The sequence below is a fragment of the Galeopterus variegatus genome, unplaced genomic scaffold (assembly GCF_000696425.1).
Source record: "Galeopterus variegatus unplaced genomic scaffold, G_variegatus-3.0.2 Scaffold1765, whole genome shotgun sequence".
NCBI lineage: Eukaryota > Metazoa > Chordata > Mammalia > Dermoptera > Cynocephalidae > Galeopterus > Galeopterus variegatus.
This window is the reverse complement of record NW_007727876.1, coordinates 26000-50453: the sequence shown is the minus strand read 5'-3', so window position 1 is coordinate 50453 and position 24454 is coordinate 26000. Positions and strand designations below refer to the sequence as shown.

Genomic DNA, 24454 nt, shown 5'->3' with positions numbered 1-24454 from the left:
TTATTATGTACTTATGCATTTTTAAGATGTTAAATATTCTAGTTGCTACCCATTGTCTAGGTTTATATATATATATATATATATATGTACACACACATACACACACATATATTCTATTCTAATTCACAAATCATATAGAACTCAAGATCACATTTCAGAAAATGTGACAGTATTCTTTTTTTATATATTAATAAGGCAAATTTAAATAACTACTTATTTTATGTGAGATAAAATAATAATAATAAAAACATCAGTAACTGTAAACATTTACTGACTTCTTTCTATGTGACAGGTACCTGGTTAATTAATCACTTCACATCCATTTTATTTCATCTTTATAAACAATACCATGAAGGAAAGAATACTACAATCCCCACTTTACTGATTAGGGTATCGAGGCTTAGAAAGATTAAATAACTTGCTCAAGCTCACAGATGCAGTAAATGGTACAGCTGATCTGAACTCTAGCAGGATGATTTCAAGTGCACAGTCCTCACTACCATGCTCTGCTGCCCCCAAAGAGCAGTTCTATCTGCTGGAGGTTGTCTCTCTTGTGGGCTGGGGACAGTTCTGCTCTCATTTGTATGATATAAATTGAGCAAAAGAGAAAATGGTAATATGGTACATACAAAGAGGAGAGGAGACCTTGAATCAGAACATGGTTCTTACCCTGACTCTTACTAGTCAGGTGTGTGGTCTTCAGCAAATCACTTAACTTCTCAGAGTCACAATTTCCTTATCTGTAGAGTAGGAATAGTAATAACACATATCTACCATTCTTGAAAATAATAAATCAAATAAGTGATGGAGAGATGCTCTGTAAATGGTCACATTCCTACACAAAAGTGAGTTGCTTGCTATTTTTTGCCAAAGAATGGAAACAGGATGGTGCTAGTTTCTCAGTTGCCCTTGAAGGGACCTTTATGATATAGCCCTGATATATGACTTTAAGTTCCTTATAATATTTGTCTCACCTCTCCTCTATGGTCTTTGTATCTACAATGCTTCTTAAAAAAACAAAAGAGCCCCAAACAAACAAAAACAAAAAACTTCCACTTCATCAAGCAGCCAGAGTGCTCCTCCCAGCACCCAGCACTTCTCTGTGTTGCGATTGACACTTTACACCTACTGTGCAAATCCTTTCAATGGTTTTTTTTTTAAAACTATTTCAGTGGAAGTAAGATATTTTTCTCTTACAGGATTGTGCCATCAAAATATTGAAGACCCAGCCTCTTGTCTGGTATCACCATATTGTTTAATAAAATAAGCATGTTTTTTTATGCAGAATTATGGGTATATGAGAACAGAATCTAGTATAATAGGTTCCACATGGTCCACTTCACCTCATCTTAAAATGTTTCCATAAATAAAGGCATATTTTGTATATTCCGCCCATTTCTTATTCAGAGATGTTGGTATTTTTAACAATCCAGTTTTTCATCTACAGAAGGCTAGCATCTCTTATCCCTTAATATAAACTTGGAAGTGAATCCCAGGTTTAAGGAAAATATGGGTCTCTGGTTCACACTTGTCAGCATCTCAAAACTATCACATGCTTTGGCAATACTTGCGATCTTTGATCTGAAGAGACATTTGAACGGAACACTGGCTGGAATAAATAATGGAATTTAGAATGAATGGTTAAAAATGCATTAAACAATTTTCCATAGCACTCTAACTTCTTTGGATCACAAGGTCTTTTATTTTTATGCTCATATGCAATGCTTTCCAAAATCTTTTGACCTTGAAAAAGCTATTTTCCTCAATATTGGGCTGATCTTAGGGACAGGATTATGCTATGAATATGACCTAAGTAGTTTCTTGGTTGTGCTTTCATGTGCAAAGTCAAAACGTACTATGAAGATTGAATCTTAGGAATTTTTCCAACAACAAATTGTCATCTGATTTTTATTGGATCACCCTTAGTGTCCCATCGATGCTTCCAGGACATTTTTGATCAATATTTGGCACATAGTATCTGTTGCCTCTAGTTTGAAAACTGTTTTGATTCTATGACGTAAAAGACAGAAGTGATACTCAGGAGGTCTGTTTTAATCTTCTTGGGATTGTTTCATTTAAAAGACAGATTTAGGGGTCCCCTTCATATATATTCATAAATGAGTAAATTTCTCCCATGAACAAAAAGTATACTGTTGGTCTTAAAAGGGGTCAATATGACTCAAGAGTTAGTTAGTATCATGGGTCATGGTTTTATAACTGATGCAATGAAATTATAGTTTCATCCCAGTTTATTCATTCCTAATAAGAAGCAAATACTTAGAGCAAATCAGTTGTCATAGCCCTTTGGCAGTAGAATATAGAATTTATAGAATATGCAGTTTAGAATATAAGCCACAAATTCTTCTATAAAATGATATAAAGAATAGAGCTGAAAAGGTAGAAAAGAGAACAAAACTTTATTTTCTAAGAGGAAGACTGGAATGATATGGGAAAATGTAATGCATGAACTCTAAGAAAATCTAAGCTAAATAAATAGCTTAAAAGGTCTTTAGTCTCTTTCAAAATCAAATTCTATAAATAAGTTTAAAATATTGCACATTTCTATTCAGATACCACATAGACAGCTGTGAAGAGTTAATGGCAAATGTCTATTTGGTAAACATGTATTTACTCAACAAATATGCAGTGAGGAGATAAGTGTGAGGAACTAGGTGGTCCCAGCAACAAGAATAAGAACTAGACACAGGACGGATCCTTAGGCCATGGACTTAGAAATCAGGCCTAAACTTGAGATGCATGACCTTGAGTGAATCACCTATCACCTCCCTGTGCTGAATGCTCTTCATAAGTAAAATATATTGTTTTGTGGGTTAAATGAGTATATCGTTGGGGCTTAGTAATACTTGGAAAAATATCAGTGGCTCAGTAATTGGTAGATATTGTGATTATTTCAGTTTAAAATGATTAAGGAGTAGAATAGACTCATATGCTAGCCATTGCCTTCAATATAGAAAGAGTGAACGAAAGGCCAGAATGGCAATATGATGTGGAGTCAGAAGGAAAAAGTAGTTCATTCTGACTGAGCTGTCAGGGAAAACTTGACAGTACAAAACCCTCCAAGTGGCAGCAGAAGGGGGAGCTGAGAACCCCCAAGAGATTGAAGGACTTGAGATCATTTGCTTGGTTTATAGGGCCAGGCAATGTGGGGCACGTAATGGCTTTGCACCATTAGTGGCATCAGCTCAGGCAAGTAAATTGACTTTTGTTAGCCTCTGTTTTTTCTTTTGTGAAATTAGAAAAGAGGTTCCTACTTGAAAAGACATTAAGGAAGAAAAAGCAGTAACACAGGTAAAGCACGTAGAAAAGGGCCTCTCCAGTTGACAAGAAAGATTATTTTATGTTGAATAAGGGATCAACTATCCTTAACTATTACCATGACTAAAAAACAGAGAACTACTTACTCATCATGGGATAAACTGCATGTGGGAAAGAACATAAAAGGTAAAGTAGGAAAAAAAAAAAAAAGCAACTCAGAAATAGGTATAAATAAGGCAAAGGTAATTTTAAATAATTAAGCTCTCATACAGAAATCTCCTATTATAAAGAGATAAAAGTATAGTTTATGTTGAAAAACAAAAATAAATAGCCCAGTCTTGAAACTATATTATTTCTGCAAAAATTACTAAAACACCATGTGAAATTCAACTGACTTAAACAAGCAATTATTGAGCAACTACTATGATGTAAAAACTGAGGTGCTAATGTATATAAGCCATAGCACATACCCTCTAAGATCTCAAGGCTCATATGATCTGCATGCATACAGCTAAATATGCTAAGTGTGAACCTATTTTGTGAGAGGTCAGATAATAGAGTGTTTAATTCTTCCTGTAGGAAGAAGAATGGGGAATGAGCTTAAAACTTTTCTCCGAGGTTACAACTCAAATGCCTACAAGATGAAGCAATTCCACAAATGGATGAATTGAGGTGTGTACAAAACAATGGGGAATGGGGAGAGTTTGGAAAACTGGATAGTGTATTCCAGCTTAAAGGAATTCTTGGTCAAATTTTTTAGAAAATTACCACATTTATCAACAAAACCTTCTGAAGCCAGTTCACAACCTTTGCAGTACACATAGAAAGTACTGTTCAAGTTGGATGTTGAAACAGGGTTGAACGTCATCAGGTAGAAAAGGGGAATAGTTGAAATTCTAGACCAGATAAGCATCGTTTGATAAGAGCCAGAGATGAAGACACTTGGAATGTGCAGCTAGCAGTAGATGGCCCAAAGAGTGAACAACGAGGCAAGAAAGGCGAGATAAGAGTAGGGCGTAAATTATAAAGGGCCCTAACCACAACGACAAGGTCAGACTTTATCTTAAAGGCATCAAGAACCACAACATTAAGTCTCATGAGTCCTTAATAGCAGAGTTTAAGATTTCAATGGTCTTTATCAAAACAGACATTATTACAAACGTTTCTCCCTAACTCACAGCATTAAAATGCTCTCTGTCACAGGGAAAAAAGTATGATGAAATTACCATGATGGAAAATACTTAAATTAAAAAAAAAATCAATTCAACTAACTATTTGGATATTTATAAACATCTGGTTCTTTAATAAGATGGATGGCTTAGGTCATGGTGATGATATCCAAGTTCATGATGAATTTTCTTCTTAGAGTTTTAAATATACATGTATCTCTTAAAAGTCACTCAGTAATGAACAATTGCTAAAAATTTAATATGACTACATACTTCTACATACTGTGTACTGTCCTAAGTATTTTATGTGTATCACTTCATATCATTTAATTTTCATAAAATTCTTTTTATTATGAATAGTGTTACCCCATTTTACAGGTGAATAATTTTACAGAGATTAAATAATTTTCTCAAAGACACAAGCTAGAAACTGAGCCAACATTTTGCACAGGCACTCTCCGGAGTGGGCACTCCCAACGCTGAAACGTTATGTTCTGTATGGACTGACCGATGGCTAGAATTGGTCTTTCCTTTTTCACCTGTTGAATCAGACATTCTCTCTTTCAGGAACGTGGTAGACTCTATCCTTCTCTCCTTGACCTTCCAAGGTCTTGCCTGTGCCAGAGCATATAACCCTATAACTCTTTCTTATTACTCATTGTTAGAATTTCTTTTATTTAATGGCTCTTTTTAGTCCTAGCACATTTATTACTAGACAGAACCACTGGAGAAGCATGAAATTTTTTTTCTGCCCTGCTCCCCTCTTCTATCTTGGCTCCTTCCCGACTTCTCTTAAAACCTCCTCTATTCTCACAGGATCTGTTTGGCAAGAAGGTTTGGGTTTACTTTGAGTTTGTCGCTTCTTCTTTATTACAGAGGAAAAAAAATCCAAGTATATCATAAGAGAAATCACAACATAAAATATAGCACTTGCATTCCAGATTCTTTTTGTGATTGTAACATGATTATGGTTAACTGTGATCAGTATCCCTTTGTGACTTGGCTCTTGTGGCTTTTTGCATAGTTCCCTTCCTGCTTAGAGATGGTTTTTAAGCTAGCATTTCTGGGATACCACATGAGTAGCTTATCTAGAATGACTTTAATTTGCTGTTCTGTCACAAAAAATTATGCTCTCAAGTTTTAACATAATTGTAGTTAGGTCTAGGAAGGATTCACAATGGGTTGGATATTGATAATGTTGACATGGCCTCTCCTAAACAAGAGGCCAAGGTCTCTTACCAGATAGTGAAATTACCTATGGGTGAACACGGATTATTTCACAGAGCTTCATTTACGCTGTATCTTTCCTTCATTGTTCTGAAGTTGCTAACAAATTTTTTCCACCAATATGCCTACTCTTCTGCCGTTTGTTTCAATACACAGCATCTCGAGGGCCTCGGGCACAGCACTTCCAAATGTCAGCAGCTATTAGCTCTGCACATTCATCTGTATTTCCTTATTTCTCCTGTGTAGCCCGAATTGCTGAGATGAGACCAGGTGACTTAACATAACATGGGTGGGTGTGTTTTAGGTATTTTCTCAAAATAAGGCATTACAGCTATTTATCTTCTCTCTCTGACTTGCTTGCAAACTGTTTTGGATCCTTCATAGGGCCTTGCATAAAGCCTACACTTTAACATGATCTATAGGGGGCAAACTGCATTTTAAAAATGATCTGTCTGTCGGTCTATTTTAGTTTTCCAGAGCCTCCACTTTTTTACAGAAATGGGAAGCACATTTAGAGAAAGGGAAGATGCTATATTTCAAAACGCGATAACAATACTGCACCACAATGCTGTTTTTCAATGAAAATTTCCAAGTTGGTTTTCCTAATTTTTGTTTCTATTATTTTAAATATACAAGTACGTGTGCGTGTGTGCGTGTGTAAACTGCATTTTTACCATTAGGCATATGAGGGCAACATTTCTTCTGTGAGGCCAAATTTCCTGTTTTATTTATCCTTTGGCCAAACTCCATCTGAAAACATTTCCTGTTTCATGTGTGATCTTCATGATCATGTTCAGCTCTTGCCAAGCAGGGAGCAACATATAACAGGGTGCACTAGCTCTTTCAGGCCTGCAAAGAAGTGTGTATGTGTACCAGAACATACAGACTGATCAGACTAGTGCCTGATCTGAAACCAACAAGAGGGAGAACCAGAAATCTGCTCTCATGATGCAAAAGAGTTTGCTCAAATTAATAATTTCTAGTATTTCACAATCATGCAGAAAACTGTGACCAAGTGGCTAGTCCTCAAAAACCCCTGTCCTGGGTATCAGGGAATAAGAAGTAGATACCAAAGCATGAGGCTGACTTTACTACCACCTTCTTAGCTATCAGTTCTCGAACCAAACCCTGTAGTACAATATGGGATATGAAAGAGAGTTATGCTTTAAGTCATGATAGAAGTGGCTTATGACAGATGATTTCATCTTTATATAATTGTACACTTCAGTTTTACTTAACTGTGCAAGAAGCCCATGTTTTCTCATATCTGAATTACTCAGGTTATAAAGAACTATTATGATGTTATATGAACTATACATTTCTATAGTAATAAGTAGTAATGAATAGGATTCGACTAGATATCTTGAGTAGTCTATTAGTAATGATACTTGAGAAGAACTCAGGCAACTGGAAAAAAATCAGTTTAATATTAAACAATGTATGAACACATATATTGTAGATTCTAAGTGGTGGTGTGGGGGATGTTACTCAGAATTAAGTAAAAAATATAAATTAAACATTTCAGGAGAAATGCAGGCTCATTATCTCCAAGTACACAAAATAAATTCTTCCAAATTATAGGTCTTTGTATATATTTTACTAAATAATTTTTAAAAAATCAAATTAGTGTATTTGTTATATATGACTTGATACTATCAATATGCGAAAGATAACTTTAAGCAATAATAATTCTCCCTGATAGCTTGTATGATACAACATTATTTTTTTCAGCAATTTTTTCCATATAAATAATGAAAAGGTTGTATTTCCAGTCCAGCCCACAAGAACCTGTCAAATGATTCATATAAACATGTTTTAAAGAATATTCCCTCCACCTAGGAGGTGAAAGTTGACCCTAATCACAAAGTTAATTCTTTATTATTTTCTGTTTTATATATTTGTGACCTGTGCACACTTCATTTTGTGTTTATCTATTTATTTTCACTCCAAAGAAAAAACAGCAATGGAACATAGGGGCCTACTGTTTCTAGGTAGAATATGCATCTATATCAAATCCTTCCTATTAATGTTAATATAGGTCTCATTTGACTTAAAGAGATCTGTTTGTATATGGAGGTATTTACTATGCCAGAGTATCAACAAATTGCAAAAAGAACAGCCAATGAGGAACAATTTAGCTGTCTCCCCAAAAGCTTTCTGACTATAAGTAAAATAAATGCTCTTGGTGGTCCTTACCTGCAGTGCACAACCATCGGACCTGCATCAGGAGGGTTACAGGTTTTGACTCTCCGTAGGAAAGCCAGAAAAGGTGTGGGGTGTTCTGGAACACCGTGATCAGGCCAGGCAGTGAACTGGAATTGTCTCACTTCTCTCTTCTCACTCGAACCATTCTGTAAAATAGGACCATTGGCTGAAACTCCATTTTCTCAGCCTCAGAGGATAATGATGAATAACAGAAAAGAGGTAACTCTAAAATGTGTTATCTTAATTTCTTTATCCCACCCTATAATCCTTTGGGAAGACGCACTCTTGGGAGACATAAACCCCAAGCTGTTCCTAAATGACAAATATTTGCTCAGGAAGATAAAATTCTTTGGTGAGAAGCATTGCATTTTTCAGGTTTAACTATCAGGAGCGCTCCTGTTATATTTCACACAAAGAACTAGTTCTTCTTCATCTATTCTTCATTCACTGAAACTTTGGTTCAGAGCAAGAGTTTCATATTTACTGATAAATCGCCAGACAAGGAGAAAAATTGCTGAGTGATAATGGAAGAATTATTTCATTCTTCACTGTTGCCAGTGGGATCAAGATTTAAGTAAAGCCTTAAGAGATTTCATTTCTCAAAGGAAGCTTTCTTTAAATAACAGAGAGGGGGAAAGAAAGGGAAAAAATAAATAAGAAGCAAACCTTGTAAAGTGCAAATGTTCGAACACAATATGTGGCCAGCTCCACGGTATCCAGCAGTGTCACTTGGACCAGGCCATGGGTTTCTGTGCCTCTGCTGGGCCAGTACTGGTCACACTTCACCTACAAGAAACAAGTGACACATTCAGGGAAGATGCTCATCAATTTCTCTATTAACTTTACTCTCAGTTGCTGTTGAAGGAAAACAGCTTTTCTGCATTTCATTTTATGTTGATCTTTTTCTGGCATGCATTCTTGTTAGCCCAATATATGTAAATTACTGCTCTGATGCCAATATAAACCACATTTTTCAAACTGGTAGGAATACTAAGCAGTAACAGATTCAGTTTTCCTGGAAAAAAATAAGTTGCAGATTGTTGCTGAGTAAAATAAGAAAAAAGGTATTTGAAACTTTAGAGTACTTGAAAAGAAAACAAAAATTTGTTCTAGGACAGACGTTATGAGTCGAACCAGGAAGATTACACTTAGTCATTTAAACTACGTGGTGAGACAGTTAGTGTTTATCCATCAAGATATAAAAGGCACAAGCTATATCTTCTTGAGCTATCACAATTTCCAAATATGCTTGTTTAAAGAAAAGTAGAAATAATTTGAAAACCTGTCAAAATATAATGAACAACATAAACACATATATATATATATATTAAATACAAGATAAATGACATTTGCATCCAAAACAAATTAAATTTGTAACATCTAGGAGGAAAAGAGCTGTCTGTTCTTTAGAAATAGTCTCAGAGGGTCATACGCTAGCAGTGCAAAGTTTAAATAATTTAAAATTAATTCATTTGAGATGAATAATCTACAATTTCTATGTGGAGTGGAACAAAAGCACATAGAAAATATTCAACCCAATTAGTTTAACATGCAACAAAAATTAATTCCAAGTCTGCAGCAAGCCTCAAATTTACTGAATATGTCCACTGGGTGTTAAAAAGCATAATGAAAATGAAAACACAGCATTTTTTCTTTTTTTTAGTAAGGCCATAGATCAGAATATATTTACCCTTTCTATCACAGATTAAAAGAAAAATGGTAGTAATTCTTTACTGAAACCAGCTGAAATGTATTACTCTAGGTAAAGAAAGCTCCTAGCACAAAACACAGCATTTTTTCTTTTTTTTAGTAAGGCCATAGATCAGAATATATTTACCCTTTCTATCACAGATTAAAAGAAAAAATAGTAATTCTTTACTGAAACCAGCTGAAATGTATTACTCTAGGTAAAGAAAGCTCCTAGCACTATTTTATATTAGGAAGCACTGCTTGAAAAAGAAAGTATTGAAAGTCATGATCTTTGGATTTAAATGAAGGCAGTAAGGCATTATTATCACAGACACTAGATTTTTTTTGGTCTGTTGAATAGAATTATTAGATAATTATTTGCTTTTATGTTTAATATAAATATTAGGGCATTCTGTGNAAAACACAGCATTTTTTCTTTTTTTTAGTAAGGCCATAGATCAGAATATATTTACCCTTTCTATCACAGATTAAAAGAAAAAATAGTAATTCTTTACTGAAACCAGCTGAAATGTATTACTCTAGGTAAAGAAAGCTCCTAGCACTATTTTATATTAGGAAGCACTGCTTGAAAAAGAAAGTATTGGAAGTCATGATCTTTGGATTTAAATGAAGGCAGTAAGGCATTATTATCACAGACACTAGATTTTTTTTGGTCTGTTGAATAGAATTATTAGATAATTATTTGCTTTTATGTTTAATATAAATATTAGGGCATTCTGTGAATAATATTGTAATTTTCTGTTTCATAGTGATAATATCTGCTCCTCAGGACTCAGGATCTTTCCACATAGATACTGGTACTTCTAAAAAGGGAGAAGTTTTATCCTGTACACAATTTCCCAGACAAGAAAAAGGAGAAAAGCACTTGACTGTAGTTACACACAATTACTGTATAGTTATACAGTAAGCCAGGAATTGAATTCACAAGATTTGATTCCTGTGCTTTTAACTGCAAAACCATACCAACATCACCTCTTTGATGAAAAACAAAAATGGTTCACAGTAAGATGGGAAATTTGTGCCTTAATAGTATAAAAAAAATACACCGCATCTTTCCTAGATGTACAGAATGTTCTTCTATGTTTTATATCTCTACCATATGCTCTAACTCAAACAGAAAACAACTCAAGCAAGGAACAGAACTCTTTAAGGAGAATAGTGATATAGCATGACCAGGGTTGAGCACCTCTGTATGTTCTCTGTTAAAAACCAGGTCGTATCTGACATATTTAGCAAAGACTACCACCTGAATTAAACCAACAGTACTTAAGTAGCCATAATCCAGATACAAAAAAAAAAAAAAAAAACCAATCACAAAAATTAGGCCAAAGACTTTGTTTTGAACCATGAAATAGATGTCAAGTTGATGTCTTGCTGCAGAGGACAAACTTTTGAGGCCTCTTATTGCAATATTTGAGAGGAGGCCAGCAATGTGTTGAGATAAAGAATCAAGAGAGAAATGCAAACGCATTACTTAATTTCAGCTGGGGACAACCCTTCCAAATGGAAACCAACTGATCAAATCCTACGAGGACCAATATCACCACGATGTGCAGAAAAACAGCACATTAATGCAACAAAATGATCTACACAGTCAGTTCAATCCACTGAACCAAATTCAATATAAATATATCTCAAAGCTGGGAATTGGTTATACTAAGAGCTTTTAGTGAGGTAAGACAAAGGAGATGAAGGAAAGAACTAGATGCCAGCCTTTGCGTACCTTTTGGAAAAATCACTCCATTATTTAATGATTCTCCATCTACAAATCTGCTCCATCCCTAAGATGCAGGAAAAACTAAAATTATACTAACTGTTCTCACACTTCTAGTAATAAGTTTGAAATTGCAACTATTATTGGCTTAGACTCTGAGTCCTACACAAAAACATATAACAAAGCATTCCTATATGGAGTAAATGCTGTGAAAATTTCTAAATAAAAGAAGAAAAATTGCCTTTGTATTCAGTTTAAATAATGCACTTAAATCTTATTCTTTACAAAAAAGAAAAAAGTTTTAAAATATTTCAAACTCAACTGCAAAAACTGGGATTATTTTTAGCAAATATATTCAAACATTTCTATTTTCTCTCAGGAAATATTTCTCAAAGGGAGTTTATGAAAAATAAATATTCTAACATATGTGGACATGCACAGGTATGGTGTCAGCAGTGGGATTAGAAGCATTCCCTGAGCTTATCTTAACAGCTCCAGTGATACATTCTTTCCTTTGCTAGTAGGCAACTTTGAATTCCCCTTCTGTATTTCATTCCATCAGTAGCCTGCACAGGTTTCATCTCATTTCAGAGGACTAAATTTAAGGGCTTAGATTTACTGGCAAATATTATTTTAGGCATTATTTTAGTCTTTCATTTTTAGGCATACACTAAACAAATAATTTCTGATTTCCACATTAGAGAGCAAGTAGGAAGTATAGTGAGAGAAAAAAAGACACAAGAGAACAATCAGAATAATCTTTTTTTCTAATTAGCTAATGCAAATGAACTAGCTCTATTTACTCTCTTGAAATGTTTTATGACAACTGTCCTTTCCCCACCTTTTCTTCCTGAAAGAAAAATCACATAAGGTGTTTCTAGAGAGAGGTGCTGTTAGGCTTCGTGCACAAATTAAAGTGAATTTGTGGGAGATGAGAAATGAGTGTGGGAGATGAGAAATGAAGGCAGCTCCTTTTGACTATGTAAGAACCAGAATGTAGGAACTACTGAAGACAAATACCGATTCTTGCCTTTCTCTTTTTGATTTTGAAGTGACTACAAGTGACCTTTGAGACTGATAGATGGAAGGTCAGGCAGAGTCTCACTGGTTGCCCAGAAAGCTGCTTCTCTATTTCCAGGACCAAAGCCTTGCTGCCTCGTGTGTAAAATGGGAACACTATGTTTGGCACCACAAAGCTATTGTAAGGATTGGAAATGACGATGCACCTAAATTTCAAACTGATGGCTGGTGCAAACATGAATTCAACAAGCACTAGCTACTGGTGATTATCAGTCAGATTACATTCTGGGTTTTTTGCGGTTGTTATATTAAACTCCCTAAACTGTTCTAAATGTGACAAAAGAGAACATTCTTTTTTTTTTTTTTGTCCTTTTTGAGATCAGTCACACCGCGCTCAGCCAGTGAGCGCACCGGCCATCCCTATGTAGGATCCGAACCTGTGGCGGGAGCGCTGCTGCGCTCCCAGTGCTGCACTCTCCCGTAATCTCAACAGATATTAATTTAGGATATTCTAGGTACAAGGCAAGATGTTAGCAGCTGTGGGGACACCCAGGTGAAATGAGACACTGTCCCTGCCCCCAGTCCGTCAGCCTTATTGACTAAGAATGGAAGTGTGTTTAGACTTTCTGGTGCTTCATGTAGTAGTTGTGAGGTTCCCAGCACTCCCTTAATCTATCTGGGGCCCACTCTGGTCTGTTGTGAGAAGAAGATGTGTTAGACTCTGAGGTGGAACAGGAGCACAACAGAACCAGTTACCCAGGCTGTGGTTTAGAAACATTGCCCATTAACTTCACTTGATACCTACTGAAGGAAATAGTTTGGGCTTTTGGCTAAATTTGGGGGAGACATCTCTTTTTATTATCACAAAGTGAGCACCCTTATGTGGAACATTCATTTTTCTATACTTATGGAAAGAATAGGCTAACTATCAATAAATTTATGCTATGGAATTCATTTTAATTTTTTCATGAGAAACTATCAAAAGTAAGTTGATGGAATGATAAAACATTTAAATGTATTGAAAAGACAATCTTGTCTTTGGAAATATCTGGTAGGCGTTGATCCAGTAAGTCTGCCAACTATGCTTTGAGGAAATGCTCTTGTTCTAGGCCACTTTTATTCCCATATGACTTATCATGGAAGAGCCTGGCACAAGGTAGGCACTTGAGAAATAGTGGCCAACTTTATAATCAATTATACTGCTGTCTAGGTTGGCCTATTTTGTAATCGCCTAAAATTTTCTGTAAACAAAACCACCTCATTTCAATTTAATAAAAATTTACTGAGCATGGCAGCATGGCAAAGCATCAGAATTCCAAGTGTCACAAGTGAGGACCTCTGAAGGGCTCTAGCATTGCTGACACAAAATGCATTTGCCAAATGGTACTTAGGAAAGCCTGCCTACGGCCAGGTTATTTAGCCAAAGGCCTTAGAAGAGGTGATACATAGGACACCGTAACTGTCATGAAAAGTGACTTGCAAATCCATGTTTAGTAAGTGTGGGCAGAGCAGTTGTTCAAGAGTCAGGACTCTTCTGTAAGCAGTGGACAAGACTGATGACATTAGCAGTCTTGTCCACAAACCAAAGCTATTGATGGGAGTAAGTAAATGTTGATACCCATTTATTAATACCTGTTTAACAAGGGGCACTGCAATGAAAGAAAGTCTCAGATAAATACTGGGGCATATTTTAGTGAACAGAAAATTTGCATGCTAAACTGTTTATTTATGCAGGTTATAATATCTCTTCTGACAGTTTATGAGACCAGATTAGATAAATACTGGGGCATATTTTAGTGAACAGAAAAATTACATGCTAAACTGTTTATTTATGCAGGTTATAATATCTCTTCTGACAGTTTATGAGACCAGATTTAATACTCAATTTTCCACAATAAGGACAGAGATCGTCTCAGCGGTTCTATTCTCTTTTAGCAAGATGTCACTCTCTGCTCTCAACTAATATTTGGCCATATCTATTCTCACAGGACAAAACAGACTGGTTTGTGTATTTCCATTTTATCTTCACTGACTACCATTGAATGGAGGATCAAAGGGCAATGGAATGCTTGAAATGAGAGTGATATTAAAGCATTTGACCACCAGTGCAGTTATAGCTTTCCATAAATACAATCATAAAGTTGAATAACATTTTTCTCTAAATAAACCAAATTGTATGTCATAAAACTGCTTACCACTTTATTGAACCATTCTCCACTTTCCAAACATCTATTAATTAAAAAACAAGTTATTCCTCTTGGTTTGATGTGTCTACCAGAAGTTGACATAGGGACCTGCCCTAAACTTCTCCAATGACATCTCCTATTAAATGGATACTCATTATGTCTGAGGTTTCTGGCACTTTGTTGAAATAAGATGATAACTGTGTGAGCTGTCCCTTTGTCATGGCCAGGTAGCACTTGGATAGTAGCTCTTCCCACATGGGTTGGGCCCTTTTATCCACTTCAGACCTAATCACTCCTGAGGAGCAGCTGTATGCCCACAGAGACCTGTAGCCACCTCTGCTTCTGCCTTGGTTTGCCCAGTGGCTGCCTTTGACCCAGCAACACTCCAGTGTCACCACCACCAAGCAGTATTAGTAGGTGACTTAGTGTTTCCATGAAAAGATAATTTCTACCTACCAACCAGTATTGATGCATGTCAATATTTAACAACCAGTACAACTATTCTGGGTGTATAACAGCTGAACATCAGCCTTGCCTAATATTCTCCAGATAGGACAAAGAAAACCAAACACTGGACCGTAAACACCAGAAGGCATGAGATTAATGAACAAAAAAACCTTAGAAAGACCTAATCCAGCCTGGGAGTACTATAGACATGAATGTAGAGGATGAGAGGGACTTTGCAGAAAGTCATCAGAAGCACAACTGCGTAAACACCAGAAGGCATGAGATTAATGAACAAAAAACCTTAGAAAGACCTAATCCAGCCTGGGAGAACTATAGACATGAATGTAGAGGATGAGAGGGACTTTGCAGAAAGTCATCAGAAGCACAACTGCATCTCCTCCTACCAATTCAGCTCTTTACTTAGACCATGATGCCTCTAATTGGCTTTAACAGGAATGCTTTGAGCCAGAATCTGCAGGCTGCCATTCTAAGTAGAGAGCGGAGGGTGGGAAAGATGATAGAAAATCCAGGAAGCTAACAAACAGCAAGAAATTGGTGGGATTCTTTCTCTTTCATCTGACACTGTGTCTGCTGACAAGAGAAAACCAAGAGTGTGGAACTTGCAAGATAAGAACCCAAACACCCTTTAGATTGCCAATATGAGCATCATTCTTTTTGTTGCCAGTGTCCTATTTACATTAAGTATCCACTGCTTTCAAAAACAATCCCAAACATCATGCAGACTCCAAAGGCAATGTTCGTGCTGCTGTTCCTAAAGTTGCTTAAGGAAAAAGCAGTTTCTTTTGTCCTGGGTACGTAGCGCTTTAGGCTGCAGTTCGAGAAATTAAATGTTCAAGGCCTATGGTGCTTTCAGTTCTATTTGGAAAAGGACACAGACCTGGCATTTGGAAAGCATTTGCTCTCCATTAAACTTACCGAACCTTGACAAACCAGAGGGGCCAAGAATTAGTCTGCCACTGGCCAAGGCTGGGCTTTCCAAAACCGATAACAACAATAAAAACAATAACACTGCTTTTTACAATCTTCAATGGGATACTGTCAATTTTTAACCCCAAAGGACCTCACAATCTGAGAAGAATCTCCAGATTTGTTTTGCAGGATAAAAAGAAAATGTTTGACCAAAGTCTCCTGTTTTGTTGCTTCTTGCTCAGAACTGCCCTTTTAGCCACAGAACAAAATGTGAAAGTGTCCCCACCTCACCTTGACTCTCTGTTGGAGAAAATTTACTAAGATGACATTCAAGGACTGGAGAGGATGTAGGAGAAGTGAGTGGTCATGAGGTCAGCAGTGTTCCCCTGGCTAAATGTCAAGTCTCTGTATTCTAATCCCCTAAACTGTTAACCGTTAACGCCAGTCTAGTCCCTTTGGCCTTGACCGCATCTAACCTCCATTCATTAGCACAAACAACAAAATTTAGTGGGGAAGAGATTTTCCCTTTCTCTGGCTTAAAACACAACTAAAGTCATGATGTACGAAACATTTGATTGGCTCTAGTAATTAATACCATCAACTAGCTTGCGTGATTCTCTATTTGGGAACAGAAAATGGGATTTAGGTAGTTTGGAAGCCAAGTATAGGACTCTTCACTTCTAGTCCTACATTTTCACTACTAACTGACATGGCCCACACTAGATGACAATTCAAATCATGTCCAATTTGTTGGGTTTCAAAATTTCACTCTCCATCCCTGACATGTACAGCAATAAGTAGAGCCACAATAATAGCTCTTTAAGTGAATCAACTCCCACTATAAACCTTGCTAAGACAATACAAGCAACAATGAGTCTCAACTCTCAGCAGTGAATGCAGGCAGGCTGGTGAATATTAGTGAAAGCCAGACATCCCCTAACCTCAGTTAAGCCATTTCAGCATCTAACACTAATCAAGGCAGGTCAAGAATTTGCCAAGCATGAGGCTTACACATTCTATCCATCGGCCAGACATCCCCTAACCTCAGTTAAGCCATTTCAGCAACTAACACTAATCAAGGCAGGTCAAGAATTTGCCAAGCATGAGGCTTACACATTCTATCCATCTTGACAAGCAACAATGAGTCTCAACTCTCAGCAGTGAATGCAGGCAGGCTGGTGAATATTAGTGAAGGCCAGACATCCCCTAACCTCAGTTAAGCCATTTCAGCATCTAACACTAATCAAGGCAGGTCAAGAATTTGCCAAGCATGAGGCTTACACATTCTATCCATCTTGTGTACCTCAAGATGAGAGACAAAGTAGAAGAGATACAGCCAAAAGGAGAGAGATGAAGAAGAAAAAAAAACAACAACTGGACAATCACCGACTAAATAATAGAGCTTTCTGGGCCAGGAATCACCTTGGCAAGTCCTTTCTTGGAGACTCTAATTCTTCAAGCAAGGCTGCCAACCATGTACCCCAGTCGCCCACAAATGACATCTTTGGAGTGGAAATCCCAGCTGTATACATTTTATTCTCCTACCAGTGCTTCATGTTTTCCAAACTTTTTCTTTTTCTCCTTGTGGTTGCCCAGACCAATTCATGTGCTTATTGGCATGTTATGAAACATGGAAACAATTAGAGACCACATTCTAGGGCAGGGAATGACTCACTACAGTATCAATGAACTACGCAGAACTTGAGAGGATTTGGCAATAAAGATGGAAACTGTGGAATAAAACCCACTAACAGTATCTCATATCACACAGTCCATTCTATGACAACTTTAAATTGATCTGTGTGTTTCAGGCAGCAATCACATTTTACCTTCAAAATCCCCAGCTTTTAGTCTTATTTTTTATTTTATTTATTTATTTTTATATATACCCTAATGAAACTCATATGAAATATGCCACTTATACTTTTTTCTTCAGCGTTGATAACTGAATGTATATACCATGCAAATAATCTTTTCAGTCAAGTTTGGAATTCTTTCAAGGCCACATTTGAAGGGAACCGATAGTATTTGAAAATCAAATACCTTAAGTTTTCAAATGAGCAATTTAAGTCCGAAGTCACACTTCACAAGTGTAAAGGCTTTTTTAGCTGGGCAAATGCTAAGAATGGCCAGTTCTCTACAAAGAGGCCAGTGCAACTTCTACCACATGTTAATGAACCCAGGAGCCTTTTGCCTCAGAGAGCTGTTCTAACTCAGCAAAGGTCACCAGCCCTGCTGAGAAGCCTCAGGCCTGAGTGACAAGGCTGGAGTGAACCAGGCCTAGGCAAACAGAAAGCTTGAAAACAGAGACTGGCTCTAAGGAGAGAGGTCCCCAGCATCATCAAATAAATAAGAAAGGGGAGGGGGAATGAAAAATCGGACAAAAAGGAACTGTGGTGTCAGGAACATATTATCTTCAGTGACAATTATCGCTACATGTGACCCAAATCTATATTATTCACAATATGGTATTCTATTTCTTCAAAATATGGTTGCAGTGAAAGTAGCAGCCAGATGTTCTATTTGGTCTATTTGCAGACAGATTAACAAGCTCCCTGGGCCTGTCTTGGGGGAGAGAAAGTGCAAAAGCATCCCATGGTCTGAGCTCCACTCTCCTTTTGACCAAAATGCATGGGTGTGCTATGCTGGGAACAGAGGGCAGAATTAACCATGCGAGTGATTCTGTGAGGCTGGTCAGGATTCACTGTTCACCACCAAGAAACAAACTCGTTTCATTTGGGAACAAAAATTAAATTATTTGGAGGCCAGCTTAGAAGAAACTGAAGTTGTAATGGTAAAGCCTCCAACCTCTTTTCCAAACAGTAGTAATAGCTGAGATTCATTGAGTCACCATGCCATACTCCTTATGTCAGCCAATACCCACGATGACTATGCCACGTAACCCAAAAAGTAGAAATGAGACTTAGAGGTGTCAAGTAAACTTGCTCACTGTCATATAGATGTTAAGCACTAGAGCTGGAATCCGAACCCAGATGTTTGACTGTAAAGCATCCCTCCCTGGAACTATGTCATGTAGCTGCTGCTCTCTCTGATGGTGGTGTCCCCAGCCAGCCTTGGGGAGTATCATGCTCTCTCCTTTCCTTCTTCTCTCTCTGCCACCCCAAGTCTACAGTCAACAGGCATTCCCACATACTTCTAATTCATAGAAGTGTTTACACACACACACACATATACACACACATTTTTCATATACCATGGGGATGTGTGTTATTTCAAGAACCTGAGCCTTCACCTAAGTAATAAAATTTCAGGCTCCAACCCTTGTTTAAACTACCTGGACCACCTCCCTTTATAAAGGAGATGACAGGCACTTCCTAAGTAGAGCCAGGCTAGTTCAAATGTCTGCTTTGAAGTTGGCTGCTGGGAACTGAGAATTCACTGAGTCCCCAGGTCAGCCCACAGAACCCACAATGTTCCTCAAGTATGGAACTGTATATTTCACTAACAACTAACCACTATGTATAACATTGTTTTTATAGTGAAATTCAAGTTCTTGTCTGAGACTCCAGGAATGCCTCCCCCCTTTTTCCTGCTACCTTAGGTGAAAGAGCAACTGGACAGGGAAGGGGTAAGGTGGGAATGATGTGAGGGAGGAAGATGAAAGAGCAGGTGAGATCACTGAGGGCACCAGTGCTGCGTTAAATCTCTCCATGACATTTGGTCATTCATTCCCAAGTGTTCTAGACTGGGGAACAAAGGGCTTTGGGGCCTTGGAGGTCAAGGCACATTTGTATTGTCAGACTGATGATGATTGAGACTTCCCAACTGCCTACTGGCTTATGCAGGTCATTGCCACTGTGGGTACAGGTTGAACCACCGCAGCATGAAAATCACAAGACAGCATTTTAATTGGCCTCCTTAGGCCATTTAACAAAGGAGAAAGCTAACTTGCAAGAGCAAAGAGTAATTAATGAAGGGAGCAAACAGAGGTTCATTTAGTAACTTCCAAATAAGTTCCTCTGTCTGAGGAGGGGTGGAAAAGGTAGCCTGCAACAGAAAGATAAAATGTAGGTATTTAAGTCACAATGCCTTCTGCCAAGCACTGCTCATTACCATCAGATGTTGCAGTGGCAGAGGGGCCAGTTAGAACTAACTTTATTATTAGAAGCAATTAGGGAGAAAAGGGGCAGAATTTCATTTGGTTATTTCAAAACAAGTTTCTGTGCACAGTTTAATGAAGGCCTGCAGTGTCAAGATAAAAATGTGTGTTTTACTGAAAACAGCTTTTGCAAATGACTGCTTGTTACCAGCCGGTATCTCCAGGCTGAGCAGACCATGTAGCTTGGATTTACATGCCTGCCGTAATATAATAGTTCAGCTGTCTCAGCTTCACAGACGTGCTAACAGGCAGTATGGCCTGATGGTGAAGCATGTGTGTTGTGGGGACAAAATGTCTGCCTTTAATTCATATTCCTGGCTTTAGTAGCTGAACGACCTTGGGTGACTGTCTGCAATTTTCTAGGCCTTGGTTTACTCATATGTAAAGTGGAGATCATAGTAGTGTTCATATCACAGGGTGGTTGTGAAATATCAATGCACCTAATATGCTAGACATTGTTATTAACTTTTATATTCAAGGATCATTTGGGAGGGGGGCTTGTTTTTAAAGAAAGTGCTTTCTGTGTAGGGGTTGTCCTGAGTACATGGATCCATTTACATCTTTTGAATGGGGTTTGCATAGATATTTGTCCTCAGAGTCAGAGCTGTTTTAATCAAAATTCATTTCAGGCAATATTTCAACATTTTTATAGAGTTCAGGTGCTTTGAAAAGATCTGACTGCTTTTTACGTTTGCTAAACCTTTGATTTCCCACCCTTAAGGTAACAGTTCTGGCTTTTTAATATGTTCCTATGTCTCAGCTTTTCCCTTATAAAACTCCTGGGCAGCCTTTAATTCTTCCCTCATACACACACCTGGGCTAAGAGAAACTGCCGGGTGTTGAACTTAGAAGAACATTTAAAGAAACTCAACTGTCACACGATAAATGGAAAACTGAGATTTGGCTTCCCTTTAAATACCCTTGTTGAGACCACTGTGACTACAGTGAAAGAGACATCTCACCTGTGGTTTCAAACCCTGCCCTAAGGGCTGGCTGTTCAGCTCAGGTTGTTAGAGCACAGCCTTGTAACTCCAAGGTCATGGGTCTGGATCCCCCTACCAACCAGCCACCAAAAAGAAAAACGATTCAAACCCTGCCTTGAACGTCCCCACCCCTTCAGTGAGAGTATGTGCTATCTTCAGTGATTTTTTTGTTTGTTTGTTTCAGAGACCTCTTCATTAAGTTCTCAAGGTTAAAGATTGATTTTCATCGCCAAAAAGAAAAACGATTCAAACCCTGCCTTGAACGTCCCCACCCCTTCAGTGAGAGTATGTGCTATCTTCAGTGATTTTTTTTGTTTGTTTGTTTGTTTCAGAGACCTCTTCATTAAGTTCTCAAGGTTAAAGATTGATTTTCATCAGATGGCTACAGTATTAGCACATGCACTCGGGAATACGGCACAATGCTTACCCATTATGTTATAGTTTTCCAAATCAACAGCACTTAACTAATGTGCCGTGCAACATAATATTGGACCCAGATGATGAATAAAATCCTTTCTTGGACCTTAACAAGCATTGACTTCGTTATTAAAATTATTCATTTTGGAGAAGTCTAAACTAGCAAAATACCCTCTACCCGCTGTTTTCTCAGCCGTGTTTTAAGCCACATCATTTTTCTGTCTGCCCTGACTTAACTTATGCTAATTTGAATAATTTAAGAGCCTCTTTCANACCAAAAAGAAAAACGATTCAAACCCTGCCTTGAACGTCCCCACCCCTTCAGTGAGAGTATGTGCTATCTTCAGTGATTTTTTTGTTTGTTTGTTTCAGAGACCTCTTCATTAAGTTCTCAAGGTTAAAGATTGATTTTCATCAGATGGCTACAGTATTAGCACATGCACTCGGGAATACGGCACAATGCTTACCCATTATGTTATAGTTTTCCAAATCAACAGCACTTAACTAATGTGCCGTGCAACATAATATTGGACCCAGATGATGAATAAAATCCTTTCTTGGACCTTAACAAGCATTGACTTCGTTATTAAAATTATTCATTTTGGAGAAGTCTAAACTAGCAAAATACCCTCTACCCGCTGTTTTCTCAGCCGTGTTTTAAGCCACATCATTTTTCTGTCTGCCCTGACTTAACTTATGCTAATTTGAATAATTTAAGAGCCTCTTTCACGGAATTTTAGCTCTTATAATACAGGTTGTGAGAATGAAAAAGTTGAAAATACTGAGAAGTACGTATTGTTAGGATTTTTCCCAAAGCCTGTGGGTTCTTGTTTAATGTGAGTTTTAGAAAAACATTCAAGCTAATATTTATTTTCTCTAACCATGTTGTCTAATTCCTTGAATATTACTTTTTTCATTTTAGCAATCATACACATCATAACACGGGAGAATTTCTATTCTGAAGAGACCCAGAAGAGTTTTAAAGAATGGTTTAATCAGAGTTGGGGATGCCCATTTGTAATTAGGGTCTGTTAGAAAGTTAAGTCTTAGGGAAAGGTTAGATTCTGAACAGAGTAACATATGCAACGTAGGGACTCTCCGAGGGAAGATATTTAGGAGGGAAGAGGTGGACATTTCTTCTTACCCTGGATCTTTCTTCTAGCTTTGTCATCATGACAACTGTGGCACTCCGTTGTTCCCATATCATTCTCCAAAAGTCCCCAAACGTTTCGGGGAGAGATCCCTGTGTTGCAATGTAGGCGTTTTGTTTCCTATAGCCATCTATGTAGTTGGCATTCACATAATCACTTCCTGGGATGCCTGTAAGACAAGGAGTGTTACTCAACTGGGTGAACTTATCACAAGAGGAAACAGCCTGGGACACAACTTAACTGCGATGCTATGTTATTATGCACACTGTGCTAGAGGAGTTTGGGTTTTAAGCAAGATTCAAAACAGGTCCTATTAGAATCATCATGCTAAAAAATGCAACATTCAAAGTGTCAGTTCTTTATATAATATGACCAAAAAAGAAAAATACAACAGATAGTCATTAGGATGTCTTTTCTCTCTTAGTTTGTCTGTTTTCTCTACTGAACCAACAAAAAATAGTTTGCAAAAAGTGAGAAGCAATCTGGTCACGTTCCTCACTTATGTTCTTCCTCATTCCTAGATTAAAAAATAAAAGTGTGCCTGAGTCTGAAAATGCAATATAGGATGGAACACGTCACACTAGTGAAAAATTCTTTGCAGATTTAGCTGACAGGAAACTCACATATAAAATCGTTTATTCCTTACAACAACTCTATGATGGAAGTCCTGTCATGATCATCCTTTCATAAAGGAGGAACCTGAGGTGCACAGAGGTTAAAAAAATTTGGCCAAGTTGCTGGAGTTGAGTTTAATCCCAGGCGGTCTGTCTGCCATGTCTGTGCCTTAACCTCCATAGAGACTGCCCCTCATTTAAACCTCACAGGGGTTGGTTGCCGTAAGTAGCACATGACCCTCCCCCCTTGGACTGGGACAACTGCCTCCTAACTCACTGTCCCATGTCTACTTTAGTCTTCTCCAGTCTGCTCTCCATCTAGCATGAGAACAATTTTTAAAAGTACATTTCAGACACTATAACTCTTCTTCAAACCCAACAATGGCTTTCCCTTCTACTTCCAAGCTCTCAACATTGCCTCCAGAGCTCCGCACTTCCCACACCCCACCCACTCTGCTCCCCTCTGCTCCTTCTAAGCTCTAGCCCCTTGCCTGCTTCAGTTGTTAGAAAACACGTTTCCCACCTCAGCACCATCATGTCCTAGCTCACATTCTGTCTCATTCCCATCACAAATCGCTCAGCTTCTGTCTCAGGAGGCTGGTTTTTGAGTACCCTGGGGCCTCCAAACTCCCTTGAAAACTCTTTGCACTACTTATTCCAGGCTTTGATTACAAATTTGTTTGTTAACTTGTTTACTGCCTGTTTTGACCACTAGACTCTGTCTCTTTTTACTTACTACCCTTAGTGACAAAGTTGCCCCAGTTCCAACATTTAGTAAGTAGTGGAGCTGTAATTTAATGTAAATATTCTGAAATAAAGTCTATCTTCCTTCAGCACCATGCCTTTAAGAAGGATACGGGCAAATTTGAGCTTCTTCCAAGGAGAGTGTTCAGAGTGATTAAAAAAATCAAAGCTATTCCATATGAGAAAGGAATACATATTATAGCCTAGCAGAGGAAAAAGGTAGGAGTTGGGGATGAGAGTGGCCTCTAAGTATCTGAAGAGAGATTTAGATTTACTATGTTAAGACCCAACTTTTCAATTCTGAAGGATGTAACTACAGACAGATGAGTTTCATCTCCAATACAAAAAAGCATTTTCAAATAGAATCAAAAAGGGAATAGGTTTCCTTGAGAGGTAGTGAGTTGCCTACTCCTGGAGGGAAACAAGCACTTTACAGGGATATCAGTGTGATATAAGAGGTCATACTAGAACCTGTGCATGGACCCTCCTAGCCTTCGGATAATATGAGCTCTGGAATTATGGGAAAAAATGTTTTTTTTTT

At 37.7% G+C, this 24454-nt stretch overlaps 1 protein-coding gene across 1 annotated transcript in view; it reads right to left on the bottom strand.

Moving 5' to 3' along the window:
• Positions 1–24454, bottom strand: part of PTPRD (protein tyrosine phosphatase, receptor type, D) — a gene marked incomplete at its 5' end in the record, with an annotated part of 84340 nt that overhangs the window by 42852 nt on the left and 17034 nt on the right. Inside the window, 3 exons of the mRNA XM_008578822.1 lie at positions 7869–8023; positions 8544–8663; positions 22549–22724. Coding sequence (XP_008577044.1) covers positions 7869–8023; positions 8544–8663; positions 22549–22724 — 451 coding nt within the window. The remainder of the gene's footprint in view (positions 1–7868; positions 8024–8543; positions 8664–22548; positions 22725–24454) is intronic.